Source organism: Callithrix jacchus, chromosome 9 (genome assembly GCF_049354715.1).
Source record: "Callithrix jacchus isolate 240 chromosome 9, calJac240_pri, whole genome shotgun sequence".
Classification (NCBI taxonomy): Eukaryota; Metazoa; Chordata; class Mammalia; order Primates; family Cebidae; genus Callithrix; species Callithrix jacchus.
In genome coordinates, this window is record NC_133510.1 from 114117448 (window position 1) to 114139210 (window position 21763).

The 21763-nt window shown below is 50.2% G+C and overlaps 1 protein-coding gene across 24 annotated transcripts in view; it reads left to right on the plus strand.

The window, feature by feature from the left end:
• The window catches only part of CUX2 (cut like homeobox 2), a 322604-nt gene that overhangs the window by 217613 nt on the left and 83228 nt on the right, over positions 1–21763 (plus strand). For 23 of the 24 annotated variants that reach the window (XM_054238864.2, XM_054238855.2, XM_078337275.1 and 20 more), the window contains one exon: positions 15309–15387. The exons of the other annotated variant lie outside the window; for it this stretch is intronic. In XM_054238864.2, coding sequence (XP_054094839.2) covers positions 15309–15387 — 79 coding nt within the window. The remainder of the gene's footprint in view (positions 1–15308; positions 15388–21763) is intronic. 24 annotated transcript variants of the gene reach the window in all.

Here is a 21763-nt window from a genome sequence, read left to right on the forward strand (position 1 = left end):
TGCAGCAGGCATGATGACTCATGCCCGTAATCCTAGCATTTTGGGAGGCCAAGGCAGGAGGATCACTTGAGCCCAGAAGTTTGAGACCAGCCTTGGCAACATAGTGAGACCCCCGTCTCTACCCAAAAACAAAATTTTTTTACTTTTTTCTTAATTTTTTTCCTTTGTTTTGATGCTATCTAGTCATCAAGAAGCACAATTTTTTTAAAATGAACCAGGCATGGTGGCACATGCCTGTGGTCCCAACTACTTCAGAGGCTGAGGTGGAAGGATCACTTGAGCCTAGGAGGTCGAGGCTGCAGTGAGCCACGACTGCCTTAGACTGGGGCAGTTTAGGCAGCAGAGCGAGACCCTGTCTCAAAGAAAAATGATGCTGCTAGTATTCCTAGGAAAACAAGAATGAGAAAACTGAGGCGCATTCAAGCTAAGAGGTCTGCTCTGCGTTTTGTGTCAGGTGCGAGGGGGCGGGGTATGGATGCAGGAAAAGGAGCTGGGTCTGCCCTGCCCAACCTGGACACAAACAGAAAAGTAGGGACAGGGCCACCCTTCATCCCAAAAGCAGAGCTGCAGCCTCAGATGCCCACAGGAGCCTGGCAGGTACACGAAATGGACAACACAGGCACAGATGAGACAACAGGGAGGCATGGGGAGTGCAGCAGGTGCGGACTCTGTAGGCCATCTGAAGGAGTGTGCTGTACCCAGCTCGGGCAGATTACAGCAGTCTGGTCTTGCAGCTCATTTTGGGAGCTGAGAGCACAAAGTTCAGGGCCAGGCTGCTCTGTCGCCCAATCCCTACTCTGCCAGCTTTCCTAGCTGCATGACCTGGGGCAAGTCTCTCGATCTCTCTGCACCTCAGTTTCCTCATCTGGAAAGTAGAAATGATAACTGCACCTGCCACTAGTGTGACATAGAGATTCATACAGTGGACGCCACCGTCAGTGACACTGATCAGGTGAAATCTGCCATGGTGGGAGTATTTACACCACAGCAATTGGCAAATACTACAAATCAAAGCTTTTTTATTTTTTCTCACCTGACAGCCAGTTATTAAACCTTCATCAGCACAGGCACCTACGTCACAAGGTTCTAGACTTAATATATATGAAGCTCTTAAAGCAGCGCCCCACATACTGGCCACCCTCCAATTCAACGTTATTCCTCTTTGTATCGTCAATGTGATTGTAATGAGGGAATGTGACACTACTGTGGCCACATCTTCCGATTCTTCTAGAGACGCTGGAAATCTTGATTTTTATGTAAAAAAAACAAAAATCTCCAGATTCTTAACTTCAATCATTTTTTTATTCTTTTTCTTTTTCTCTGTCAATGTTCAGCAATAAACATCCATCATTTTTAAATCTGAGCAAAACAAAGTGTATGTGGGAATTTGGGCCACAGGCCCCACGCTTGCAACCTTGGGCTTAGAGGAATGGACTATGGGTGTTGTCTGGCAAGGCGAGGTCTTTTCTCACCTCTCATCTTTGTACGCAGCTGCTCTCCCTCCTCTGTGGATCGATGGCCTGCCTTTCTTGTGTGAGCCTGCACTGCCTCCTCCTTGAAGCCTTCCTAGCTGTGCCCTGCAGGGCACATGGCTCTAGCCTTGACTGTCCCTCCATACAGCGATGCTTCCCTGCCACCCTCTGCCATGGTCTATGTCTTTCTGACTCAATGACTGAGGGGCTGGAGCTGTATTTTGTTCGTCTTGGCATAGGGCTGTGTGCATCAGGGATCGTAATGATTAATAATAATAAAATCAACGTCTTTTGAGTATCATCTGTTTGCCAGGCCATGTGCTAAGCATCTTTTATGTATCATCACTGTAATCCTGTTGATAATCCTCAGATGTAGATCTTTGTGCCCAAGGCCACAAAGAGAGAGGCGTTTACTGGGAATCAAACCCAGGCTCCTCAACTCCGGAGCCCACTGCAGAGGGCTGAGTCCCCAGCGAGTATGGCAGGTGGAACATTGGAGGCAGCAAGGACCCTGGCCAGGCTGAGCTGGGAACAGAGAGAGGAGGGCATGCACACCCAGCTGAGGCTCTCCCGGGACTGTCTCGAGCCACACTCCACAGACACATCTAGAAAGGACGCTGCTATATTTAAAAGCCTGGGCAGGGTAGCACTTCAGTGACATTTGGGCGACCGCCTCTCCAGAAAGGGCACATGTGTTCTTTTAGCACAGCTCCTCTGGGCTGGTATTTCGAAGAACTCGTCAGGATCACTGCAAGCGGGAGGCCGCTGCCACTTGGGATCCCTGCAGCCTTCCCAGAGGCATGGCTACCGTGGCACTGAGCTGAGAGAGCCACAGGGTGGCAAGCCGCATGGGCCAGGTCAGGGTCACCAAGCCAGCTCGGGGCAGAGGGTGTCACTTGGGCCTGGCGTGCAGACCCTGGACAGCCCCGTGTCTCAAGAGGGTGCCTGTTGCTGGGGACAGGATGGGGAGAGGGGTTCTTGGCATTGCTGACCCTCTGCCCACACTCTGGTTTTTTTGGCTCCAGCCCTCGTGCTCCAGTGCTTCCACCTCATGTTCCCCTGGATGACATCATCTTCTCATACACCCTCATGACCCTCTGGCCAGAAATTCCAGGAACTATCTGTGGCCTGGCCACCCTTACCCTGTGTGTAACAGTGAACAAAGCATATATTTCGTTTGTTTGTTTTTGAGGCGGAGTCTTGCTCTGTCACCCAGGCTGGAGTGCAGTGGTGTGATCTTAGCTCACTGCATCCTCTGACTCCAGGTTCAAGCAATTCTCCTGCCTCAGCCTCCAGAGCACAGGTGCCCGCCACCACCTCTGGCTAAATTTTTTTTTTTTAAGTAGAGATAAGAGACAGGGTTTCACCATGTTGACCAGGCTGATCTTGAACTCCTGACCTCAGGTGATCCACCCGCCTTAGCCTCCCAAAATGCTGGGATTACAGGCATGAGCCACTGCACCCAGCCCAAAGTGTGTCTTTTAACTGCTGGTGTCTTCACACCCCAGCTGGGTCCCTATGTCCCTGCTCTCTAGGTGGGGACACTGAGACACAGAGGGTTCCAGGAAAGCTGCTGGTTCTTTCTCCATGTCCTAGGCATGCCTCACCACCCAGGAAGGCTCACATTCCTACAGGCGCCGTCCACAGCCTTTCTCTCCAAGCCCAGGCTGGAGCTCAGTCGGAATGGCCTCTTCTGTGTGCAGGACTCACAGGGAGCTTCGCTGGCAGTTTGCCAGCCGCAGGGTGGTGGGGGGTGCTGCCTGGAAGCTGAAGTAGGACGAGGACCAGACCTCCTGCTACAGCAGTGTCTGTTGTCACCCGGCTGTGAAATCACTCCTTGGAGAGGCGGGGGAGGGACTGGTGGGCCTTGAGAAATTTCAAAGAGGGGGGTGAAGCCAGGAAAAAGGGGGTGTCGGTCTAGGCCACAGAGAAACGCTCATGCTCATGGGGCCTGGGCAGGCTCACACCCATACGGGGAGCCAAATGCAGACCCTCAGCCTGTCCCAACAGACGGCTGACACCCAGCTCCAGGTGGCCGCTGTCGATGGAAACATGGGCCCGGGGTGGCCAGATCCTCTAATTTCCCAAGAGAAGCCAGCAATTTGGAACTCTTCTGGTTTTTAAATACTGGCTCAATATATATGCACATATTTTCATGCTCACAGGACTTTATGGAGGTATAATTTACATACAGTAAAATGCGCAAATCTTAAGTGTATAACTTGATGAATTTTGACAGCTCAAATATTTTTAAAACACTTGAGGGTCCAAGAAAATATGTTGTCCATGGACTGCATCTGGCCACGGACCCTCCGTCCAGGCCCCCATGCTCGTGTGGCGTGTGACCCCCGGGAACGAGGTGGGACATACACGTGCAGTGAGCACACACGACAGCATCCTGTGGGGAGGGGACAGGCTTTGGCAAGAGCCCAGTGATATGCATCATCCCTTTACTCAAGCGGCACAGAGAACAGACTTGGGAGCCTGGGCTGCAAATCCGAGCTCTGCCACTTGCTGTGCGACCTCGTACACGTGACCCCACCTCCCTGAGGGCTCATTTTCCCCATCTGTGAAATGGGGAAGAGAATGATTCCCCATCTGTGAAATGGGGAAGAGAATGAAGGGCTATTGCACAGACTCACTCAGTTCACGTGAGGAGCACTGAGAAAAAGTCCCGGATGCTATTATCTCTTTTAAATTAATAGACCCTAAATTTTTGGGGGGCGGGGGAGACAGTCTCTATTGCCCAGGCAGGAGTGCAGTGGCACAATCTTGGCTCACTGCAACCTCCATCTCCCAGGTTCAGGTGATTCTCCTGCCTCAGCCTCCAGAGTAGCTGGAATTACAGGCACCTGCCACCACGCCCCGCTAATTTTTGTATTTTTAGTAGAAAGAGGGTTGCACCATGTTGGCCAGACTGGTCTCAAACTCCTGACTTCAGGTGATCTGCCTGCCTTGAGCCTTCCAAAGTGCTGGGATTACTGGCATAAGCCAAGACACCCAGATTAGACCCTAGCTTTTAGAGCAGTTTTATTTGGGTTTACAGAGAATTTGAGCAGAAAGCATAGTGAATTCCCATAGACTCCCTCTTCCCCCCACCATTTCCCCTTGACTGACGTCTTGTGTTAGCATGAGGTGTATTTGTCACCGTGATGAACCAGTGTTGAGACATGATCGTTCAGTACAGTCCATACTTTATTGGGAGGGACCGCTCTTTGTGTTGCAAAGTTCTAGGGCCTTTGACAAATGCCTGATGCTGTGTACAGTGTCACAGTGTCATACAGGATGGTGTCACTGCCACTGGGAATATTTATTCTTGTGGCTGCTACAAGAAACTCCTGGTGGACTGGTGGGAGCCCCCCTTTTCCCTCCCACTCAGGGAAGCACAGCACATTTAGGTAACAGAAGGGACATTTGAGGGGTGAACCTGAGTTCGTTCTGAATTACCCAAAATGGAGCCACTTGCCCACTTCCAGTTGGAGGGTGGGGGCATCACACAGATTCCAGCCCCAAATTCCCTACCACACAACTGGCTCTGAGTCGAAAGACAGCCCCCTGCTCCCTGGCCATTCACACCCTACCTCGGCCCCTCTAGTGTGTATATTGGAGCTGCCTTCTCAGCCTCTCTGAGCCTCTAAAACAAGAGGACCCAGGGCTGCCCCCAGGAGTGTTTGGAGGCTCAGATGCGCTAATTCCCCTGAAAGGTCTTTGTAAGCTATAAAAAGCTCTAGATTAAAATTGGAAGGTATTATGATTATAATCAGTTAGGCAGAAAAACTGAATTGGCAAAGCGAGCCTGGCCTTCGGAGGCTGAGGCTTGGGAAGACATCCTGATCGTTTGCATGTGGTGGGGCTGGTGGCAGTTGTCCGTGGCTTGTTCTCTGGGAGGTGGTGGCCCGAAAGACGCACAGCTGGAAACTGCTTCTGGCTGGAATGGCAAGGTCAGAGCCGGAGCACCCACTCTAGGTTGCTCCTGGGTGAATGACCTGCCAGCCACATGCCAAGCAGCATGGGTCCATGTTTATGGCATCAGCAGCTCCCAAAAAGAGAAAATTGGACACACATGCTTCCCAGCACCCATGGAAGCGGGTCTGGATTCCCAGCTTCACATACTGGCCACACCCCAGGCAAGGCAGGAAGCATAACTTCTGCCCTGGTCTCATCTCCATATATGACCATGTCAAAGAATTGATACTGCAGCTTTCAGCTCATTGTATGAGCATATAGTGTATGTTTTTTTAATCCCAAAGCAAAATTTATTTGTGAGGCGCTAAAGAAAGCCTCCCGTCCCTTTTATGCCAGGAGCCCTCAGAAGAGAAGTGAAATTGTGTATTCACTGCTAAAAAAAAGCCCAGCTTATACAATTTTAACAATAGAAAAATGATCTTTGTGCTTCGGTGCGTGGATGCTTAGAGGAAAACAGGCAGTCTGCTCAGGTAGCTGGTGAATTACAAATGAGTGGTTTGCCTTTGTTTTGAGTGACAAGCAATTTAAATGCAGTCTTACGTGGAGGCCTGGAAATTGTTTTTTCCCCCAGAAGAGAGAAAGAACGAGAGGAAAAGGAAGAAAGGAAAAGAGGGGGGGAAAAGCTTCCTTTTGGAACTGAGAGATTATATTAGTTGCCACTGAGCGGAGGTGAGAAGTTAGAACTTCATTTGATAATTATAAAATCAGTAGTTTGTGATTGGACATAATTGATGATTACACTGTTGCTAATAGCAGGCCTGCCAGCCGTTGCTTGTGGGACATTTCATTTTTGCACTGCTTCCAAGCCGTGAAAGCCAGCCTGGCACGGAACACCACTCGCCGCATCTCCGGGAGCCTGACATAAATGCATTTGGGGGCTTGTATTATGTTGGATCAAAAGTGTTCTTAATGCTGACATTTGAAAACACTTTGCTCTGTGCCTTATTTTTAGCCTGGGAATAATTATAAATATTAGAATAAAATTGCATGGCGTTTCTCTTCCCACAGACCCACCCCTCAGAGCGAGCCTGGGTGGGAAGGCTTCCTAGGTCTTGTACTGGCCTCATTAAAATCCCAGTGGTGGTCCAGGGGCTGCAGGGGATGTTCATGAGAGGGCAAGACAATGTCTGTCTGTCTGTCTGTCTCTGTCTCTCTCCCTCTGTCCATCTGTGTGGGCCAGGATTACAAGGCTCACACCTGCAATCCCAGTGCCTCAGGAGGTCAAGGCAGAAGGATCGCTTGAGACTAAGAGTTCAAGACCAGCCTGGGGCAACATAGCAAGACCCCACCTCTATTTTAAAAATTAAAAAGATTAGCCAGTCATGGTGGCATGTGCCCATAGTCCCAACTGCTGAGGCAGAAAGATCCCTTTAGCCCCATAGTTTGAGGCCACAGGGAGCTATGATGGCCCGACACCACTGCACTCCAATCTGGGCCACAGAGCAAGAACCCCATCCCTAAAAGATATCTATCATACGTCTGCCTGGGTGAATTAGAAGCTGGAATCAATGCACAACTGAGTTTGAAGGAGCCTTTGGCCCACAGCCCAGCACCTCACTTTACAGATGGGGAAACTGAGGCTCCGAAAGGGAAAGTGACCGCCCAAGGTGAACGGGGATGCAGGCCCCAGTTCAAACCGGACCCCAGGTCGCCTCACTCCCAGGTTACTTCTCCTCTTTCCTACCCTGCTGTTCGCTTCCCCAAGACAAGTGCTGGGGCCTCTGGGGCAGACCCTGGGCCTCTGACCCTGCCCTACCAGAGAGCTTGCAAGAGGCCTCCACGGAGGCGTCAGGGCCCCAGCTGACTTTCAGCCACTAGGAGGGCAGGCACCATTCTCCACGGTTCTCTGGGAAGCCTTGGGGTTTAAGTTTGGCAGGGTTAGCTCAGGGAGGCTCTTAAGTTCCTTCCTTATATTATTCGGGGTTTTTTCATTCAGTCAGTGTTAGTTTATTGCCCATTCTGTGCCCAGCCCTGCCTGGGCTCTGAGGGAGAAAAGTGTTAATATCATAGCAGGGGCCACTGAAGATCGTACAGTAGGCCGGGCACGGTGACTGACGCCTGTGAGCCCAGAACTGTGCAAGACTGAGGCAGGAGGATCACAGGAACCCAGGAGTTTGAGACCAGTGTGGGCAACGTAGTGAGACCCCCATCTCAGAAACAGAGAGAGAGAAGGGGGGAGAGACAGAAGGGGAGAGAGAGAGAAAAGAAAGAAAAAATTGGGGAGAGGGAGGGAAGGAAGGGGAGGGGGGAGGGGAGGGGCGCCAAGCCGTGGAGTTGTCCTTGCCCTCTGAACACCTCCTTTTTCTAAAACACAAACACAAATCAGGGGCCTGGTGCCTTTCCAGACATCCCTACGGATCACTATGTGAACAATGGGGAGGCGGTGGCTTGATCCCCTGGGGCATGCACATAGTAGGTGCTCAGTGTGCACCACCTGCTGCCTGCTGACTTACTGCGCGCCCTCTGCCTATCACCATTGCAGGTTGAAGCATCCAGGGCAGAATCTGGAAGCTGGGCCTACAGCCCAGGGAGAGGAGGCCTCAGAGCTCAAGCTCCAAATCACTGACTTGCACGAGGGTTCAAAATGAATGAATGACTTACACCTGAGGGCTCAAAATGACTTAATGACTGACACCTGAGGGTCAAAAATGACTTAGTGACATACCCGAAAGGGCAAAGTGAATTAATGAATTACACCTGAAGGTTCCATAATGAATTAGTGACTTACACATGAGGGATCAAAATGAATTAGTGATTTACATATGAGAAGGCAAAACAATGACAATGACAGGTGGCCAAATGCATTAATTCTCTTCCAGCCATTCAGTCTTTTTTTTTTTTTTTTTGAGACAGAGTCTTGCGCTGTTGCCGAGGCTGGAGCGCAGTGCTGCGATCTCAGCTCACTGCAACCACCACCTCCTGGGTTCAAGAGATTCTAGTGCCTCAGCCTCCTGAGTAGCTGGGATTACAGGTGCACACCACCACACCCACCTAATTTTTGTATTTTTAGTAGAGATGGGATTTCACCATGTTGGCCAGGCTGGTCCTGAACTCCTGACCTCAGGTGATCCATCCGCCGACCTTGGCATCCCAAAGTGCTGGGTTTACAGGCATGAGCCACCACGCCCAGCCAGTCAGTCTTTAGAATCAGCTGGTGCTGGCTCCTGAGACCAGGATGGGATAGGGCCTCTCTGGGACCCCTCCAGAGGGCCAGAGAGGATCTCCAATTTCTGCCCCATTTTGGCAGGAGCCTGAGAGCCCAGTTTGGCAACAGTAGCTATCAAAAATAAAAGCCAAACTTATTTCTTATTTAAGCCCCGACATTAAAATGTAATTTCCATTTGCTCAACAGCATCACTGATGGACAGCAGAGAGGGAGTTAGCACTCGCTGGGGAACGGCGCCCCAGCAGGCACACCTGGAGGCAGACAGGGTACAGTCCTGCGGCTCCTCCTGGCCTCCTATGCCCTGCCCACCTGCCCACCTGGCTCCTCCAGCTCTTTTGGTTATTCCAGCTCCTTCCGTCAGCCCCCAACCCAGAGAATCAATTCTGAGTGGAGGCTGAGAAGCATGGGCTTTGGCATCAGACTAAGCTGAGTCTGAGTCTCAGTTCCCAGTGCCCTGTGGCTGTCACCCTCTGTGCCTTGACATTTTCTTCAGTTAAATGGGAAGTCACACCCCTGAGAGTGATGAGGGTAAGCTGATGTGTGTCCAGTACATAGTACAGGGGAAATGGCACAGAGTCGGTGCTCAATAGTCACTGTTACCATCAATAACAATGCACAGATCAGCTAATCAAGGTAGCTGTTACCCCATTTTCTGGGCGGTAGGAAATCAGAAGATTGCTGTAAAGAAAAGGATTCTCGACTGCATGGCGGGTCACTCCTGGAATCCCAGCACTTTGGGAGGCCGAGCCAGGCAGATCACAAGGTCAAGAGATCGAGCTCATCCTGGCCAACATGGTGAAATCCTGTCTCTACTAAAAATACAAAAATTAGCTGGGTGTGGTGGTGCGCACTTGTAGTTCCAGTTACTCAGGAGGCCGAGCCAGGAAAATTTCTTGAACCCGGGAGGCAGAGGTTGCAGTGAGCCAAGATCGCATCACTGCCCCACTCCAGCCTGATGATGGAGCAAGATTCCAACTCAAAAAAAAGAAAAGGGATTTCTCACAGAGACTCTCAGAGTGAGTGGGAACCCTTGGGATAGTCTAGCCAGACCTCCCCATGTGCAGGTCTCCCTGAGTACCTCGGCAGCCTCAGATACATGGGCATGTACTTGGATGCCTCCCCTGACGAGGAGCTCAGTACCTCCCACCAGACCCCAAAGCACCCCTAAGTGGTAACCACAAGCCCCTCCCCCTCTGGTATGTCTGAGCAAGTCACACCCCTGCTTCATGACTTCCAGGGGCTCTCATCGCTCCTCCTCATGGCCCATCCGTCCCTGCCCGTCGGCTCCTGCCCACCACGCCAAACCTATCTCCCAGCACAGACCCTCTTTGCCCTCTGTCTGGCCCCCTTATCTGCATGCCCCAGAGGGACAACCAGCCTTCAGAGGCCATCAGGGAACACCCCTTCCCCTCTGAACCCAGCTCATTCTTTCCTTCGCTCCCTGATCCCCGGGTTGCCTCTCTATTGCCCGAGTTCATTCTGAGACCCTGCAGGCACCTGTCTCCTCTCACTCACCCACAAGTCCAGCTTCTTCCAGAATTCCTGCCACATCAGACATCCAGCCCTCATCATCGCTCAGAACCACCCCCCTCCCTGGAGCCCAGGAGCCAGTGGGAAAGCGAGGCATTCTCAAAGCCTGCGCCACAGAGCCCAGGAGTCATGCACTCTTGGCTGCAGCCCCCCTTTCCTTGCCCACAGCACTTTGAGAAGCACAGTTTGCAGTTGCAGGTCTGGGCCCTAGAGTGAGAGGCACCTGGGCACCAGTGCCACCTCTGCCACTAACTAGTCGTCTCATCTCGGCCTAGTGACTTAACCTCCCTGAGCCTCCGTTTCTTTCTTCCTCTGTAGCACAGGCTGTGACGATGCTCCCACCCTAGAGGCATGCTGGGGGGGCAGGACTTCAGAAATGATGCCTGGAGCACACAGTCAGCCTTAGAACTTGGCACAGAGCGGTTCTCAGTGGCTCCCAGATGTTACTGCAACCTCAGACAGCTTGGGGGAGCTCAGCCTGGGGGAGGGGGCCCAAATTTTCTGCTTTTAACCACCTGGCTGAAAAGGGCTATGCGGCTAGAACGGGCTTGCCTCGCCCCTGGCAGAAGCAGCTCCACACCTGCTGTCTTCAAAAGTCACATTGACTTTGGGAAGCCCTAAACGTGAACCCATTCACACTGAGTGTCAGTCCAGGATTTCATTTGTTTGTAAAGATGAAGTCTCATTCTCTTGCCCAGGTTGGCATGCAGTGGTATGATCACAGCTCACTGCATCCTCCAACTCCTGGGCTCAAGCACCCCTCCCACTTCAGCCTCCTGAGTAGCTACACCAGGAGTGCACCACCACATCTGACTACTTTTTTCAGAATTCTTTTTCTTTTTTTGAAACAGGGTCTTTCTCTGTTGCCCAGGCTAGAGTGCAGTGGCAAAATCATGGCTCATTGCAGCCTCAACCTCCCAAACTCAAGTGATCCCCTCTCCTCAGCCTCTCAAGTAGCTGAGACCACAGGCATAAACCACCACACCCAGGTAATTTTCTTTTTTTTTGTAGAGACAGGGTCTTGCTATGTTGCCCAGGCTGGTCTCAAACTCCTGGGATTAAGCGATCCTCCCAGCTTGGCCTCCCAAGTGTCAAGATTATAGATGTGAGCCACTGTACCTGGCCTCAGGATAATTTTTAATCTCTGCTTTTAAAAATATTGTCCAACTTTTAGATGAACCCCTAAAGCAGGGATCAGCTGTTTTCTGTAAGGGGCCAGATAGAAAATATTTTTAGCTTCACAGACCACACAGTCTCTTTTACAACTACACAACTCTGCCCAGGTACCTGGAAAGCAGTCATAGACATGTAAAAGAATAACTGTGTCTGTGTTTCAATAAAACTTGATTAACACAAACAGATGGAGGGCAGGATTCAGCCCAAGGACCAAAGATTACCAATCACTGATCCATGAGATCAACATTGTCTAATAGAAATAGAACCCAAGCTACATTTTTAATTTAAAATTTTCTAGTAGCTACATTTTAAAAAGTATGAAGTATAGCTGAACACAGTAGCTTGCTTTTTTCAAGACGGAGTTTCACCATGTTGGTCCGGCTGGTCTTGAACTCCTGACCTCAGGTGATCGCCTGCCTTGGCCTCCAAAGTGCTTGGATTACAGGAGTGAGCCACCACTCCCAGCCAGAAGAAATTTAATTTTAATAATATATCTTATTTAGCCTGATATCTTCATAGCATTATCATTTCAAAATATAATCAATATAAAAATTATTGGCTTTGGGAAGCCGAGGCGGGCAGATTGCCTGACCTCAGGAGACCAGCCTGGACAACGTGGTGAAGCCCTGTCTCTACTAAAATACAAAAAATTAGGCAGGCATGGTGGCGGGCACCTGTAATCCCAGCTACTCAGGAGGCTGAGGCAGGAGAATTGCTTGAACCTGGGAGGCGGAGATTGCAGTGAGCCAGGATCACACCACTGCACTCCAGCCTAGGCAACACTGTGAGACCCTGTCAAAAAAAAAACAAACAAACATATATATATATATAGGTTGGGGTGTTTTCCATTCCTTTTTTCATTCTAAGGCTTAGAAATGCTGTCTTGTACACTTACAACCCATCTCAGTTTGGAATCGTTGCATTTCCAGTGCTCAGTACTACACAGACCAGTGACTGCCATATTGAACAGCTCAGCTCCAGTGGGGAAGACTAAGACCAAAACTCTTATCCTCCTAATAATGTTACATTGAGCCTTCCCCACTGGAAGAGGTAAATCATACTCCATTACAAACTGATAAGTGCCATGAAGGGAAAGCAGGGGGCGCTATAGGCAGGGACAGGGAAACATTACAGAACTCTTGCAGCACTCGTGCCCACCCTTGCTCAGTCACTCATGGGAGGCCAGTGTCTTTTCTCAGACCCAACCACCACACGCCTCAGCTCAGGCAGCTGTAAAATGGAACACTGAGTGAGTCTTCCAGCTGATCTTTGGTCATCCCTCGTCTGCGGCCCGAGACATGACTTGCTTTGGTTTCTCATGGTTTTCTCAGGTGCCAAGTCACCAACACCGCAGCCTCTCACCCAGGGCAGCTGTAGTTGGTTTGCAAGGCCACTGGCTGGGATAATTTTTTTATCCAGGACAAAAGGAAGGCAGCATTTGAATTCAGAACGGCAATTTGAATCCCCAGACCTGGTGTGATTTTTGCCCCTGCCATTTGCTAACCAGGTGACCTTGGGCAAGTGGCTTGACCTCCTTAAACCTCAGTTTTCTAATCTGTACAATGGGGTGGGTGGCAGCAGCCATTTTGTGATTGGTGTGCCCATGGAGACAGACTATCGTGAAAGCTGTGGCACACGGTAAACCTTTGGTGTCATATTTTTTTTATTAGCCCATCAGGGATGCTCCCCCCACCACCAAGATTCTGAATTACTTGCCCCCTCCTCAGGGCTCACAGGAGCCGCAGGAGTGTTTGCACCTCCTCCTGTGTTGTGGTTCCTACTGGCCGTAGCTGCATCACCCACTCAACCACATGTCCACAGAGGGGAAACTGAATCTTGTCCCTCTAAGCAAGAATAAAAATCTACGCGTGGGGTCAGGTGCGGTGGCTCAGGCCTGTAATCCCAGCACTGTGGGAGGCTGAGGCAGGTGGACCACTTGAGGTCAGGAGTTCGAGACCAGCCTGGCCAACATGGTGAAACCCTATCTCTACTAAAAATACAAAAAATTAGCTGGGTGTGGTGGCGTATACCTATAATCAGTTACTCGAGAGGCTGAGGCAGGAAAATCACTTGAACCTGGGAGGCAGAGGTTACAGTGAGCTGAGATCATGCCACTGCACTCCAGCCTGGGCAACAGAGTAAGACTCTGTCTCAAAATAAATAAATAAATAAATGTAAATTAAGGAAAATAATCTACCCGTGACTTGGTGATTTTCCCTTTGTCCAGCTTCTAGAACTTTTTTTTCTGCCCTCCCCACAGTGACTTCCCCTTCTCAGGGAGATATTTCCTGATGTTCTGTTGCCAAACTGGGTCAGCCTCGCTGCGCCCCCCAACCCCCACCCCCACAACTTACACACTCCCAGGGCCACCCTGGGCTTTTCTTTCAAGTGTTTAGCACTTGTAATTAACGAGTCATCTGGGGAAGCTGCCTTAATGCCAGTGTCCCTGCCCGATGGTAAGTCCCGTAAGGGTGGGGCCCAAGTCTGCCTTATTCATGGCTGGGTTCTCAGCCCACAGTGCTTGGCACATAGCAGGTGCTCAGGAAACGTTGGTTGAGGGAATGAGAGGCTGTCATTCATGCTGAAGGTGAGAGACCAGGGACTTTCTCAGAATAACAGTGAGAGAGATTACCAAACTTTGGTAATAGATCTTTTTTTTTTTTTTGAGACAGGGTCTCGCTCTGTTGCCCAGGCTGGAGTGCAGTGGTGCTATCATGGCTCATGGCAGCCTTGAAATCCTGGCCTCAAACAATCCTCCCACTCCGCCTCCTGAGTAGCTGGGACAACAGGCACGCACCATCATGCCTGGTTCATTTTTTATCTTTCGTAGAAACAGGGTCTCACTATGTTGCTCAGGCTAGTTCCTGAGCTCAAACAGTCCTCTAGCCCCAGCCTCCCAAATCGCTGGGATTAGAGGCATAAGTCACCACTCCCAGCCTGAAACTAACCTTTTTTAATCATTTGTTCAACATCCACCATACATTTCCACCCCTTTCAAAGAAGGTAATTCTGTTACCCTCCAGTATTTGCTGAAGTTGTTTGATATCTTATGATAGCTTTAGCAATTTCTCTTTAATTTTCAGTGGCGAGAAATATTATCCAGATGTGTCCCACTTTCAAATATGATAAAACATGTATCATATTTGAACTTCCAGTCCACCCTTTACTAATAACAAGTGTTACCAACACACTGTGTACGGGCCCTGTGCTCAGCACTAAGGTGCAGCTCCATTTAATCCCAACAGGGCTTGGAGGTAGGTCCTGTCATTTACCCCAAGTTTTACAGATGAAACCGAGGATCAGAGAGGGACAGTGATTTGCCCAAGGTCACACAGCCTGCACACGGTGGAGCTGGGCTTTCAACCCAGATTTTCTAACTCCAGAGCCCATACTTTTAGCCTTCATTTCTCCTCCTTGCCCCTCCCCCATCCCATGTTTGCATAGGTAGAAAATGACTAAGGCCAGGTGCGGTGGAGGCAGGGAGGTTGCTGTAATCCCAGCAATTTGGGAGGCCAAGGCAGGAGGATGACTTGAGCCCAGGAGTTTGAGAGCAGCCTGGGCAATGTAGCAAGACCCCATCTCTTCAAAAAAAGAAATATGTCCGGGCCTGGTGGCTCATGCCTGTAATCCCAGCATTTTGGGAGGCTGAGGTGGGCAGATCACCTAAGGTCAGGAGTTTGAAACCAGCCTGGCCAGCAGGGCCAAACCCTATCTCTACCAAAAGTACAAAAAATTTAGCCAGGCATGGTGGCGGGTGCCTATAATCCTAGCTACTCAGGAGGCTGAGGCAAGAAAATTACTTGAACCCGGCAGGCAGAGGTTGCAGTGAGCCAAGATCACACTCCAGCATTCCAGCCTGGGCGACAGAGAGAGGCTCCTTCTCAAAAAAAAAAAAAAAGCCTACAGATGTTTCCTTGCAGAAAAAAAAAGAAACAAAAAGATGAAATTTGCTTGCAGATGCCATAGTTACATGACCCTTTCTCCTGTTGTCTCCAAAGGTGGTGGCTCTTAGTAAGAGAAGTCAGGAGGCGGAGGCGGCTTTTCTGAGTGTTTACAAGCAATTAATTGAAGCACCAGGTAAGAAATCCTTGGCTCTGTAATTGAATAGTTAACGACAGTAAATAGCCATTAGGACTATGACACAGGGACTTTGAGGTGGGATGTGGAGACACGCCTGGGCTCCTGGGTAAGGCCAGGCACTCTGCATAGGGCAGGAGGGTTGTGGCCAGTCTAGTGTGACATGTCCCCACAGGGCGCCCCCCCATCTTCCCTCATCGTGTTGTCATATCAGCCAGGAGCCTACCTTAGGGGGGCTCCTGGTGAGTTATCCCACCTAGACCTCCTCGAGGAACTGGCATCTTACCCTCTAGAGTCTCCATCCCATTGGCACAGAATGAGGGCATCCAGTGCTCTCTGCCCACAGGTGGCAATAGAGACAAGACCTCCAGTGCCTTCTCCAGAATGACACAGCCAACTCCAAAAATCTGCTGTTGAGTAAAAGCCAGCCCAGAAGAGCACATCTTGTATGATTTCATCTACAGAAAATCTAAAAACAGGCAATTAACCTTAATCAGTGGCCAAAACGGGGAAGCAATTCACACGGCCATTGACAGATGGATGCACAAATGTGGCCTACACCTGTGCCTGTGGCCTACACCTGCTAGGGAGTATTACTCAGCCATGTAAAGGAATGGAGGGCTGGGAGCAGTGACTCACACCTGTAATCTCAGCACTTTGGGAGGCCAAGGCAGGCAGATTACCTGATGTCAGTTCGAGACCAGCCCAACATGGTGAAACCCCATCTCTACTAAAAATACAAAAATTAGCTGGGTGTGGTGATGGGCATCTGTAATCCCAGCTACTCAGGAAGCTGAGACATGAGAATTGCTTGAACCCAGAAGGTTGAGGTTGCAGTGAGCCGAGATTGCGCCTGCAGTCCAGCCTGGATGACAGAGCAAGACTCTGTCCTCTGCTCAAAAAAAAAAAAAAAAAAGGATATGGAGCTCTGATGTGTGCTTCAATGCAGACGAACCTCAAAAACAGTGCTGAGTTTCAGAAGCCAGAAACCAAGTCCACAGAGTGTGGGATTCCATTTACATGAGGCGTCCGGAACAGGCAAAGACATGGTTGGAGACGGAGGTACCTGGTGGGTGCCAGGGCCCCGGGGCAGGGAGCTTGCACAGTGACTGCTTAACCATATGAGTTTCTTTCTGGGGGATAAAAATGTTCTGGAACTAAACAGAGCAAGTGGTTGTGGAACATCAAAAATGCACTAAATGCCATTGAATTGTTCGCGTTAAAATGATCAATTTTCTGTTGCATGAATTTCACCTTAATTGGAAAAAAAGTCAACCTGTACTATTGGAAATCAAGATAGTGATTTCACTGGCAGGGTGGGCGTTCCTGGGAGGGCCTCTGGGTGCTAGGGCTATTCAGTCCTGGTTCGGGTTATGGTTTGAGAACGTTTGGTTGCACACAAAGGATCTATACATATGCCGGGCGTCCACAGAAGCTTCCCTTCTTTTATTTTTGAGACGGTCTTGTTCATCACCCAGGGTGGAGTGCAGTGGCGCGGCGATCTCAGCTCACTGCAACCTCTGCCCCCCAGGTTCAAGCAATTCTTCTGCCTTCGCCTCCCAAGTAGCTGGGACTACGTGCAGGCACCACTATTCCTGGCTAAATTTTTGTAGTTTTAGTAGCGACAGTATTGTCCTATGTTGTCCAGCCTGGTCTTGAACTGCTGGTCTTAAGTGATCTACCCAGCTGGGCCTCCCAAAATGCTGGGATTACAGCTGTGAGCCACCTCACCTGGCCAAAACTTTCCCTTATTTTAAGTGGCCCATCCCCTACTGACCCAGAGACAGGAGCCCAGAGCGTTGAAACCATCTGCGTACCAATGGCAAAGCCTGGAGGAGACCTTGCTGTGCTAACTCTCCCCACCCAGACCTCCCCTAGTCCTTTCCCCATCCTTCCACACAGTGGCAGAAATCAGCACTACGAGGGTTGTTTGGGGCTGGGGCTTGTGAAGAGGAAAATGGCATCCCACACTGAGCTGTACCACTGTAAACCAAGCCACAGAGAACAGGAGTCGTTTAGGTTTGATGTCAGGGTCATGTCTGGGATCTTGTATTTGGGGTGGGAAAGTCCGCTGTTCCTCTCTCTGGGGCAACTGTAGTGGGTTGGATAGTGTGGCCTCCAAAATTTATGTCTACATGGAACTCCAAAACATGACCTTATTTGAAAATCAGTCTTTGCAGATGTAGTTAGCTAAGGATCTCGAGATGAGATCATCCCGGCTTTAGGGCAAACCCTAAATCCAATGACTGCTGCCATAAGAAGTATGGGGCTGGGCATGGTGGTTCAAACGCCTGTAATCCCAGCACTTTGAGAGACGGAGACAGAAGGATCACTTGAGGTCAGAAGTTCAAGACAAGCCTGATCAACATGTGGAAAGCCCATCTCTACTAAAAGTTCAAAACTTGGCCGGGCATGGTAGCGTGCGAGCCAGTAATCCCAGCTATGGAGAGGCTGAGGCAGGACAATCGCTTGAACCCAGGAGGAAGAGGTTGCAATGAGCCGAGATCACACCTTTGCACTCCAGCTTGGGTGACAGAGCAAGACCCTGTCTCAAAAAAAAAAGTAGAGGTGAGGGTACAGAGACAGCCACTGAGGAAAGCCGTGTGAAAACAGAGGCAGAGGTGGGAGGGAGGGATGTCGCTACAAGGCAAGAAGCCCTGAAGACCAAAGATTGCCAGCAACCACGAGACGCTGGAGAGGACGAGGATCCTCACCTAGAACCTTTGGAGGGAGTACGGCCCTGCCCAGGTCTTAATTTTGAACTTCTGGTCCCCAGAACTACAAGAGAATAAGTTGTTGTTTTCAGCCCCCAGTTGGTGCTGCCTTTTTACTGCAGCCCTGGGGCACTAATCCAGCAGTGCTGACGAAGCTTGCCCGGTGACAGCACGTGGGCTGGATGAGGAGGGAGGTCTTCTGGCCTGTTGCTATTCAAAGTGTGCTCTGTGGACCAGAAGCATGAGCCTCGCCTGCAAGCTGGTTAGAAATGCTGGTTAGAGTCTCAGCCGGGGGCAGCGGTTCATGCCAGTAATGCCAGCACTTTGGGAGGCCAAGGCGGGAGGATCACTTGAAGCCAGGAGTTTGAGACCAGCCTAGGCAACAGGGAGAAACCCTGTCTCTACAATAAATACAAAAATTATCTGGGCATGTGGTGGGTGCCTGTGGTCCCAGCTACTTGGGAGGCTGTGGTGGGAGGATTGCTTGAACCCAGGAGGTGGAGGCTGCACTGAGCTGAGACCGCACCACTGTACTCCAGCCTGGATGACAGAGCAAGACCCTGTCAAAAAAAAAAAAAAAAAAGAAAGAGGGGCCAGGTGTGGTGGCGCGTGCCTGTAATTGTAGCACTTTGAAAAGCCAAAGTGGGCGGATCATGAGGTCAGGAGTTGGAGACCAGCCTGGCCAATATGGTGAAACCCCATCTCTACTAAAAATAAAATTTTAAAAATTAGCCAGGCATGTTGGCATGTGCCTGTAATCCCAGCTACTGAGGAGGCTGAGGCAAGAGAATCACTTGAACCCAGGAGGTGGAGGTTACAGTGAGCCAAGATTGTGCCACTGTACTCCAGCCTAGGCGACAGAGCAAGACTCCATCTAAAAAAAAAAAAAAAGAAGAAGAAGAAAGGAAGGGAGGGAGGGAGAAAGGAAGGAATAAATACAAAATCTCGGGTCCCATCCCCAGCCCATGGAATAGGCTTCTGAATTGTACCAAGCTCCCCCGGTGATCCTGGAGCACGTGAAAGTTTGGGATCACAGGCCTGCTGTAGAAGCTGCCTTTGTTCTGTGCCCTGCATTTCACACACCCTGTGGAAGCAGGTGCAAGCAGCTCGCTTCCCTGTGGCACAGAGAGGTTGAGCCTGATGGCCAAGGTCTCACAGGCAGGGAGAGATGTGACGCAGGTCTTGTCACGTATAACAAATATTTCCAGACTCTGCTCCGTGTGATGAGCTGGCTGCACGTGGAAGGCTGCGTTAGTTTCCTAGGGCTGTTGTAATAAATTACCATGGATGCCTTAAAACAACAGATTCATTCCTCGTTCTGAAGGCCACACGCCCAAGATCAGGGTGTCAATAGGGCTATTCGTTCTCTGAAGGCTAGGAGGGTCCTTCCTGGCTTCTTACAGCTCCTCATGGCTCCAGGAGTGCCTTGGTTCTGGCTACATTGGTTTCTCCAGTCTCTCCTCTGTATCTCTGTCTCAATCTCCCTCTCCTTTCTCTCTCTCAGTCTCGCCTTTTTAAAAAATATATGAGGTCTTGCTCTGCTGCCCAGGCTGGAGTGCAGTGGTGTGATCATAGCTCACCGCAACCTCGAACTTTTCTAGGCTCAAATGATCTTCCTGCCTCAGCCTCCTGAGCCCAGCTGATTTTTTAAATTTATTTTTTGTAATCCCAAAGTCTCACCATGTTGCCCAGGCTGATCTCAAATTCCTGGCCTCAAGTGATCCTCCCACCTCCGCCTCCCAAATAGCTGGGATTACAGGTGTAAGCCACTGTGCCCAACCTTCTTTCTCTTATAAGGACACTTGTCATTAGATTTAGGGGCCACCTGGATAATCAAGGTTGATTTCATCCTTAATTACACCTGCAAAGACACTTCGATGTTTTTTGTTTTGTTTTGTTTTGTTTTTTTGAAGTGACAGGGTCTCGCTCTGTTGCCAGGGTTGGAGTGCAGTCGTGCAATCTTGGGCTCACTGCAGCCTCGACCTCCTGAGCTCAAGTGATCCTCCCACCTCAGCCTCCTGAGTGGCTGGGTCTGTAGGTGCAGCCACCTTGCCCAGCTCAAAGACACTTTGAATAAAGTCACATTCACAGGTTCCAGGTGTTAGGACACAGAGGTATCCTTTTGTGGTAGACATTCGCCAGTACACAGGCATCTGCTGCCTGTGTCCCATGCTCTGCCCCATCCCGAACTCCCGGGAACAATGCAACCACATGGGTTTCCCAGTGATGAGAGTGGAAGGATGGCAAGAGCTGACGGCACAGCTGCAGGCAGTACTCCCTGCCTGGACACGGCACTATGTCATGAGACGGAGACAGCCCATATGTCTGCAGCTGGGGTCATTATCACCCTCACTGCCAGCCATACCATACACATGGCTAAGAGGCCCAGTGGCACCATTCCTTGCCACCTTTTTGCTTATAATGTCTCCACTCTCATCAGTGATATCTAGAAAAAGACACCATCGTATTTCCCACGTTTTTCAATCCTTTGGGTCTCACCGTATCAGCCACAAATGACATTTGTACAGACCCCAGAGATACCTCCCAGGGGTCCCCAGGTGGCGCTCTCCCACGGGACCCCATAGTACCTCAATTGTAACACCAGGGGGCAGCACTGAGACATGCTTGTGCTTCCAGGCTCAAAGACCCAGATTCAAATCCTGTTTATGTCACTAACTCACTGCGTAACTGTAGAGGAATTAATTCACCTTCCTGAGCTGCAGTCTTCTCTTCTATAAATTGGGAACAATATTAGAACCTGCCTCGTGCTGTTATTGGGAGGCATCAAGCTAAGTGTTGACTACTCTCCTTATCACATGTGTCCAGCTTTCCTAGGAGGCGTGAAATGTACCAAGACTCAGACTGAATCATACTAAATTTGTATACTCAGAACCTGGTACACAGTAGGCACCTAATAATTGTTGAATATTAGAAATAAGACTCAGCGGCAAAAACGGGAGGAAAGGTACTTGTAGCAAAGAGATACTTTATCAATGAGACCCCCCCTTCCATGCTCATCTTGTGTTTGTTTACTCAGATAGCATTTATTGAGTGCCTACTGTGTGCCTAGCACTTGCTAGGCACTGGGAACACAGCTGTGAGCCCACAAACACCGACATGGCCCTAGCCCTCAGAAGCTTGCCTTTGAATGGAAGAAGTGACCAGATCATCGGTCACATAGACTGTCATCACAGTCACAGGGGGATACCAGATGTCTAGTGCTTGGGGTACAGAGAAGCAGGAAGACAAAGGGAAACAGAAGGGGCTTACCGCCCCCCGCTTGAAATGAGCCCTCATTTGGGAGTGTGTTCTCATGGAACCCTCATCTTTCTGGAGAGAAGACCATTAAAACAGGTTACAGGACGGCTGGGCGCAGTGGCTCACACCTGTAATCCCAGCACTATGGGAGGCCAAGGCAGGCAGATCACAAGGTCAGGAGTTCAAGACCAGCCTGGCCAATATGGTAAAACCCCATCTCTACTAAAAATACAAAAATTAGCCAGGAGTGTTGGCGGCTGCCTGTAAGTCCCAGCTACTGGGGAGGCTGAGGCAGGAGAATTGCTTCAACTCAGGAGGTGGAGGTTGCAGTGAGCCGAGATCGCCCCACTGCACTCCAGCCTGGACAACAGGGTTAAGTCTTTATTTCAAAAAAAATGTCACAG